The sequence below is a fragment of the Bison bison genome, unplaced genomic scaffold (assembly GCF_000754665.1).
Source record: "Bison bison bison isolate TAMUID 2011002044 unplaced genomic scaffold, Bison_UMD1.0 scf7180017864456, whole genome shotgun sequence".
NCBI classification, from domain to species: Eukaryota; Metazoa; Chordata; class Mammalia; order Artiodactyla; family Bovidae; genus Bison; species Bison bison.
In genome coordinates this window covers 17322399-17330552 of record NW_011495018.1, presented here as the reverse complement: position 1 = coordinate 17330552, position 8154 = coordinate 17322399, and the positions used below count along the sequence as shown (strand labels likewise).

General features: G+C 46.1%; 1 protein-coding gene across 4 annotated transcripts in view; it reads left to right on the top strand.

Annotated features, from left to right (window-relative positions):
* Nucleotides 1–48: 48 nt before the first annotated feature.
* The window catches only part of CASP7 (caspase 7, apoptosis-related cysteine peptidase), a 41069-nt gene continuing 32963 nt past the window's right edge, over nt 49–8154 (top strand). The window contains exons 1-3 of one of the 4 annotated variants that reach the window (XM_010859310.1): nt 49–237; nt 609–705; nt 7128–7237. In XM_010859310.1, coding sequence (XP_010857612.1) covers nt 7128–7237 — 110 coding nt within the window. In that variant the 5' untranslated portion in view covers nt 49–237; nt 609–705. Of the gene's footprint in view, nt 238–296; nt 706–7127; nt 7238–8154 lie in introns of those variants that run through there. The other 3 variants (XM_010859309.1, XM_010859311.1, XM_010859308.1) reach the window with 3 other exon arrangements.

Sequence of the window (8154 nt, the reverse complement as noted above, 5' to 3'; positions counted from 1 at the left end):
GAAGTGGGGTGGTGGTACCTGGGAGGGCGGGAGGGGTTTGTTCTCTCGTCTGGCTAACACAGGGGGCTTCCCGTGTCTGACAGCCCAGGATTCCAGTCCCAGCGTCCCGCCTGTCAGCTGTGGGGCCTTGACCCTCTCTGTGCCTGTCTGTGAAATGGGTATGGTGGTGGGCCGAGAGGCTGAATGAGGTGATTGCAGTGCACAGCAGTGCCTCTGTCTGGGCTTAGCACACTACAGGTAAACTTAAGCCGCTGTCATCCTGCGGGGCTCTTGATTCCTTGAGGAAGTGGAGAAAGGCAGGACTCTCCGTCTGCAACCTTTAACCCTTGTATGCAAGTTTGCCTTTTATGGGGCAGTAAAATTACTTGCGAGTGATTTTGAGTAATCGCTGGGCCTTTTCCCTTGAACTCCTGGGCTGGCCAAGGACGTGGCCCTAACCTTTGTTTACTTACAGGCCATTTTATTCCTTCAGGGTCTTGGAGCCTGATGGCCATCTAGGTCGCCAGCCACTGCCTGGTTTCATAGTCGACTTCCGCCTCCTGTTAGCTGTGTGGCTTTGGGCAGGTTATTTAACCTCTCTGAAAAAACCGAAGTTTCTTCTGTAATAGGCTCCAGCTTCCTGGCAGTGCTGTGAGCATCAGGGGACAGTAGAGTACTTCAGGGCCCAGCAGAAACCACCCCCTTCTCCCCGCACAGGTGCTGGAGGTGAGCGGTGGAGGTACTCTAGGTGCCTTCTCTTTGAGCCTTTTAGAAAAATTGTCTTCATTGGGGCTAGGGTGAGGCACAAGTTGTATTATGTCACTTTTCATGGGAAACAGCTGCAATAAAATTCAGATAATAGCTGGGAATTCTTACCAGCTATTCCCAGATAATAGCTGGAAATTCTTATCATATGTGGATTTCTTACTACATATGTATGAGTCACTTAAACCTGTGTAGAAATAATCACTAGGGTAACTTTTTTTTCAGTCTTCACAAAAGCTGTTTAAAATATTAATGTGATTTTTTTTCATGCTTTGTAGCATTCTTTCTTTTTTAATTAAAAAAAATTTTTTTAACACCAAAACATTTTGTATTGGGGTATAGCCAATTAACAATGTTGTGATAGATTCAGGTGAACAGTAAACAGACTCAGCCATGCATATACATGTTTCTATTCTTTTTATATACCAGTGAGAGTTGACAGGAGAGTGTTGTCTTAGTCTTGAGTTCTCCAGACAGTGGTGATAATAGGGAGTATTTATTGAACATTTAGACACGGTGAAATTAGAACATTTAGCATCTTACATGCATTGTTCCATTCATCCTCACAGCCATGTGTGACTTAGGCATCACTGTTTTCCCATTTTACAGATGAGGAAACTGAGGCTTGAAGACATTGAGTACTTTGTTCAAGCGTGTGCATGTGTGCTAAGTGGCTTCAGTCGTGTCTGACTCTTTGCAATCCTATGGACCGTAGCCCACCAGGCTTTTCTGTCCATGGGATTCTTTAGGCAAGAATACTGGAGTGGGTTGCCATGCCCTCCTCCAGGGCTTTGTTCAAGGTCCCGTGGCTAATATAGGTGGAGGTGCTGATTTACACCCCTGGCCTGCAGTTCACCATGACTAGGCTCTCAGCCACCTTCCTGAGTCCCTTTGATTCCGTTGTCTGTCCCATGTCAACAATTTAGTCAGGGCCCTGAAGGATTTAAAATGTTTAAGTACATTTCAGTTGTGATGTTAATAAAGAAATATTTATTGAGTGCCTGTTGTATACCTGGCACTTTTCTATGACCGAGACAAAAAAAAAAAGAAAAAAAATGATTAAGATAACTTCTCAAATGACAAATAAGAGTCCTAGTGGATAATAGTAAGAGTAATAATAATAACTGAGTGCCTGGCATTGCTAATGCTGTATGTGTATTAAATATTAATTTATTAAAAAGAAGATAGATATGTTTGACAATTGAATAAGCTATATATTCCCCCAAATGACTGACTAGTCTTTGCAGCCTTAGCCTTACAGCAGGAATGAATACAAGAAAACGACGCCAGACATGCTCTCTCCAGTTAGCAGACCGAGATAGGCCTGGATTATCTTGGGTTTCAAAGAGAAGAGTAAATAAAAGGTCAACACCAAGCCTTGGCTTAACTGAAATGATGGGACCAAGAGCAGGCACCCCACTCGGTCACCCAGTTCACTCTGGGTGAACTTTGCATCCACCAGAAATTAAGGCCAGCCTCAGAGGAATAAGACAGTCACTGAATGTTTAGCCTTACAGATACAAGAATGAAGCTCCAGCTCACTGCCTCATTTTAGACACATGTTCTAAACGTTTAGAAGGGTCTCTCAGTGCCCCCCTAGACAGTGTTCAGCCTCAGGCCAGAAAAATGCTATAGGTGTCAAACAGAAGACGCTTCTGGCTTACTGTTTGCAAAGAAAGCTCTGGAGATCTTCCTCCCTCTGAGCTGTGGAAATCAGCCTGTCACTTACATCCAAAGCCCCTTTCAAGTGTCAGGGAGGGATGAGGGGTCTACGTTGCTCCCCTCTGTCGATGGAGCGTGTTGGATGCTTGATAGGCATGCATTTCGCTGCCTCCCTCACTTCCACCCTCTCTGCTTCCGCTTTTCAGACCTCAGGTCAAGAGTAAAAGTGTGAAAGTGTTATTCGTTCAGTCGTGTCCAACTCTTGGCGACCCCATGAGCTATAGTCCGCCAGGCTCTTCTGTCCATGGGATTCTTCAGGCGAGAATACTGCAGTGGGTTGCCATTTCCTTCTCCAGGGGATCTTCCCGACCCAGGGAATGAACCCGGGTCTCCTGCACTGCAGGCCGACTCTTCACCATCTGAACCACCAGGAATACCAGGTCAAGAGAAGCTTCCCTAATTCCTTTGGGGCTTGGTCAGGTCCTTGCTCTGACCACAAGTGGCCCTGATCATGGTTGTCAACGTTCATGCAATGCGTCGATGCCTGTCTCTCAGCAAGGCAGGGCCAGGTCAGGTGCCTCCTGGACTCCTAGTACGCACCTGGTGCATTGAACTTCCGGGAACTTGTATCCATATATTGATACATAGATATAATGGTCTATATAATGGTTGCGTTGTTTTATCATCAATCATATATCCTAGGTTCATTCTTTAAGATTAGCCTTAGCATTAATATGTGATTCTTTCTGACTTACTTCACTCTGTTTGACAATCTCTAGGACAAAAGACTTAAGGCTTCAACACCACATGTCAAAGTTATCTTTTTCTGGTGGATTTTGTATAACATTAACTTGTTAATTTCGAAAATATCTCCTTGCTTTACTAATAATGATCCACAAGTAACTAAGTCTGTGTGAAGGAGATGAAATAAAAATGATTGTGTTTTCTACATGTCTATACTTAACATCGGAGAAGGCAATGACACCCCACTCCAGTACTGTTGCCTGGAAAATCCCATGGATGGAGGAGTCTGGTAGGCTGCAGTCCATGGGGTCGCACAGAGTCAGACACAACTGAAGCGACTTAGCAGCAGCAGCAGCATACTTAACATGCTTTTGAATTGTGGTGTTGGAGAAGACTCTTGAGAGTCCCTTGGACTGCAAGGAGATCCAACCAGTCCATTCTGAAGGAGATCAGCCCTGGGATTTCTTTGGAAGGAATGATGCTAAAGCTGAAACTCCAGTACTTTGGCCACCTCATGCGAAGAGTTGACTCATTGGAAAAGACTCTGATGCTGGGAGGGATTGGGGGCATTAGGAGAAGGGGACAACAAAGGATGAGATGGTTGGATGGCATCACCAACTCGATGGACATGAGTCTGAGTGAACTCCGGGAGTTGGTGATGGACAGGGAGGCCTGGCCTGGTGCGATTCATGGGGTCACAAAGAGTCGGACACAACTGAGCGACTGAACTGAACTGAACTGAGCTGATACTTAACATCCATTTCCTCTTGATATGGGTTATCTCTGTTTTTGAGAAACGGTTTGGGTCCTAATCTGAAAAATCTTAACTGCCTCCCAATCGGAAACAGCTTGCTGTCTATGGTTGGGTGTTCATTATGTGTTGAGAAACAAGATGGCCATCAGACTTCTCACTGTCCTTGTAGAGATCTGGTCACGGAACTCACTCTCCCTGTCACTTCTCACTGTCCAGCTGACCCCTAAATAAGCTGCAAGGTGACAGGATAATACCACTCAGGGCTACAGGGTCAGTGCTTTGCCATCTTGGACACCTCCCCCCATCTAGATTCCTTCTGCCCCCTCCAAAAGTCATTGCTTGTGCTCTGGGGCACAGTCAGATAGATACCTTCTTATTTTCCAACTGGGTGAAAATTTCTGGGGGTGAGGCTGATAGGAGTACAGACCTGCAGCTGCCACCTGTGACCCCACGATCGCTGAGACTGAAACCAGAGTCTGGGGAGGTTTCGCTTTGTTACAAAAGGCCACGCCCTTTACAGGAAAGGACCCAGGATTTGGTTTAGGAGAAAGAACTCTAGTACAGGCTCTGTTTCTGACCAGCTGTGTCACTTTTAGCTAATTCTCTTCCTTTGGGGTGTTTGTTTCTTCCAACTTCCCATTCAATTAATATTTGTTTAGCAAATACTTTATGAGTGCCAGCTGCCTCTGTCAGGATGAACTTACATTGTCATGTTTGACAATGTCAAGCAATAAGTAGAGTGCTGATAATCAAGACAAATACAAGGACTGTAAAGGGACTGGGGAAGGGAAGGAGCTGGGGAGGTAGATGTAATCAGGGAGGACCTCCCAGCAGAGGTACCATTGAACCGAATTCTGAAGATGGACAACTAGCCATCTGGCCAAAGATGGCTTGTCCAGCAAAGGTTTGGGTGATGACTTCCAGACTGAAAGAACCATAAGCCCTGATGGAACATGATGGGCCCAGGGATGCTCAGAGCCTGGGAGGCTGAATGATATGTTGGTGAGGGCTGGGCTCTGAGTGTTGTTGCTGGCTTCAGTTCCGAGTTTGGTTTACTAGTTACTTAGCCTGGGGCCAGTTACTAACTTTTTCTAACCTCTTGTTCCTCATATGTCAAAGGCAGTGATCCTAGGGCTGATCTAATAGTATTTGTATGCACGTGTGCTAAGTTGCTTCTGTCGTATCTGACACTTTATGACCCTATGGACTGTAGCCCCACCAGGCTCCTCTGTCCATGGAATTTTCCAGGCAGGAGTACTGGGGTAGGTTGCCATGCCCTCCTCCAGGGGATCTTCTCAATCCAGGGATCCAACCCCCATCTCTTATGTCTCCTGCATTGGTAGGCAGGTTCTTTACCACTGGCATCACCAGGGACATCCCGACATCATTTGGGAAAGTATTAAATAAGATAATACTTAGAAAGCAATTAGCTCGGCAAATAATAAATGTGAGTTTTAATTTTTATTATTGTTAATTTTGCTACTTAAAGTAAGGGAAGTAGTAGGTGAGTAGGAGATTCTATTGTCTGGTTGCTTAGTTGTGTCTGACTCTATGCCAGTCCAGGGACTATAGCTCACCAGGCTCCTCGGTCCCTGGGATTTCCCAGGCAAGGATACTGGAATGGGTTTCCATTTCCTCCTCCAGGGAATTTTCCCAACCCAGGGATCAAGCCCCTTGTCTCCTGCTTTGGCAGGTGGATTATTTACCTCTTGAGCCACCTAGGAAGTCCCAGGGGATCCTGTTGGCTAGTAATTATCCTACATCAGGGGTTAGTGAATCTTTTTTTAAAGGGCCAGGTGGTAATATTTTAGGCACTTCAGGCCGCATGATGTCTGTCACATTCATTCAATTGTGGTTGTGGTGGGAAAATAGCTACCGACAATATGTAAATGAATGGATGTGACTGTGTTCCAATTAAACTTTATTTACAAAAACAGGTGGTGAGTATGTAGTGTGAGATTTTTAGCACTGAACACGTGTATGTAGGAAAGAAGGTCACAAATCAGTAACTTTAGCTTCAACCTTACAAAATTAGAAAAAGGAAGAACAAATAAAACTTAGAGAATCCCCAAATGAAGAAAACAGATGGTAGGCCATAGTTTGTCATCTACTCTAGTAAGAGATGAGCTTCCCAGGTGGCTCAGTGGTAGAGTCTGCCTACCCGTGCAGGAGACACAAGAGGCTTGGGTTTGATTCCTGGGTCAGGAAAATCCCCTGGAGAAGGAAATGGCAAGCCACTCCAGTATTCTTGCCTGGAAAATTCCATGGACAGAGGAGTCTGGCGGGCTACAGTCCATATGATCCCAAGGAGTGAGACACGACTGAGCAACTAGTAAACCAGTACTAGATATTGAAGAGCCAAGGAGTTCAGTTTAAGATTTGTACTTTTAGATTGTAGGGATCTTGTGAAGATTCTTGAGCAGAAAAATAAGTTGGTGAAAATTTGTTTGGTAGAACTATGTAAAATCATCTGAAACAGAGAGCTTTATACTCCAGGTTGCCGCTGTTTTATTTATTTATTTTTTGGCTGAACTGGGTCTTCATTGCTGCTCACAGGTCTTGTCTAGTTGTGGCAGCAGGCTTCTGATTGCAATGGCTTCTTTTGTTGCAGAGCACAGGTTCTAGGGCACGTGAGCTAAAGTATTTTCGGCACCTAGGCTCTGCAGGCTCTAGAGCACAGGCTCAATAGTTGTGGGGCACAGGCTTAGTTGCTCTGCAGCATGTGGTATCTTCCTGGACCAGGGATCAAACCCGTGTCCCCTGCATTGGCAGGCGGATTCTTAACCAAGGAGCCACCAGTGAAGTCCCTGTTTTTTGAACTGGGCTTGAGGGATGCCAGGCAAAGGATGAACATCTTACAACCTGTCAGGAATTCAGGAGGAGTTTCTTGTTATTACAGACCGTGATGAACCTTCCACAGTTTCTCCTACACAGTGAACATTTAACAAAATCATGGATGCTGGATTAGAAGCTCCCAGAGGGACAAGGACTTTGCTTTCTTTGCAGCTGTGTATCCAGACTCTGGAGGGAAGCCTGAAGTAGAGCTGGCACTCGAGCATTTGAATGAGTTATTGGTATGGCAGCCCTGGAGCCCAGATAGGCAATACTGATCATCTCTAGGCTTAAATAAAAACTGTGTCACTGAATGAGTGTTATTTAAAACATCATGAGGCCAGTGATGCCACTGGGTACCAATTTTCTGGTTGTTTTTTTTTCCTTCCAGATGGCAGACGATCAAGGCCATATTGTGGAGCAGGGGGCTGAGGATCCCGCAAACAATGATACAGTTGATGCAAAGCCAGACCGGTCCTCTTTTGTCTCATCGATCTTCAGGTAAGTTTCCTTTCTCGCTGAGTTAAAGAGGAACCCTGGGTCACTTCAGCCTGTCACGCCTCTGTCATCTCCACTCACCCAGGCAGAAGCGGGGCCTTCGGGGAGGAAGCCTGTGGTGTGCATGGGAGATTTGTGCAGAATCCTGCTGCTGTGTATGACAACACTGGGGTCCCCCTGTGCACTCCCCTATCTCCAGGGTAGGCCCAGGTGTGGGGGAGCCCAGCTCCCCATCAGAGGTAAATTGCAGCCAGCCTCCTTTGAGAAAAAGCATGGATTATTACTGCTGCCAGTTGGGACCAGGCTTGGCTGAAAGGCCGAACTGGGGACCATGGGATAGAAGATTTTAGGGTAGCACCCTGCTGATTCCTACCGTTTCCTTTTCCTTTTTTCACTTCTTAAATCCTGAGCTTTACATTTAATAATAACAGCTTCCTTTATTAAGCTGTTGTATGCCAGCTTAGTATTGCATGTAATCCTCACAACCCCAGGAGATGGTTTTGTTGTTACCATCACTTAGCAGGTAAGTAAACTGAGACATTATGAGGTTTAGTAGCCTGCCTTTGCGATGGCAGTGAATAACTGGTAGAGCTGAGATTAGAATCCAAGTAGCACCAGCACTGCTCACTTAGCACCTCTGCTGTGCTTTCTACTTAAAAGTAGGGCTGCAGGGAAGTGGAGGAGCCCCTTACCTGCCCTCCTTAACATTGGTCGTGGAAGGGCAGTGAGTGGGGCTCCCTGGCAAGAGGCAGGGATGGTCTGTGGTCAGAAGCATCAGCCTTCTTGCTAGCTCCTAAACCAAGCCCCACGTTGGAGAGACAGTGAGGGGGATAAAGTCTGAGGTTAGGGAGTGCTCCCCAGCAGTGCTCCGGAAGGGAATTGCTGGTGACAAGGGGCATTCTAGCTCCCTGCAACATCCC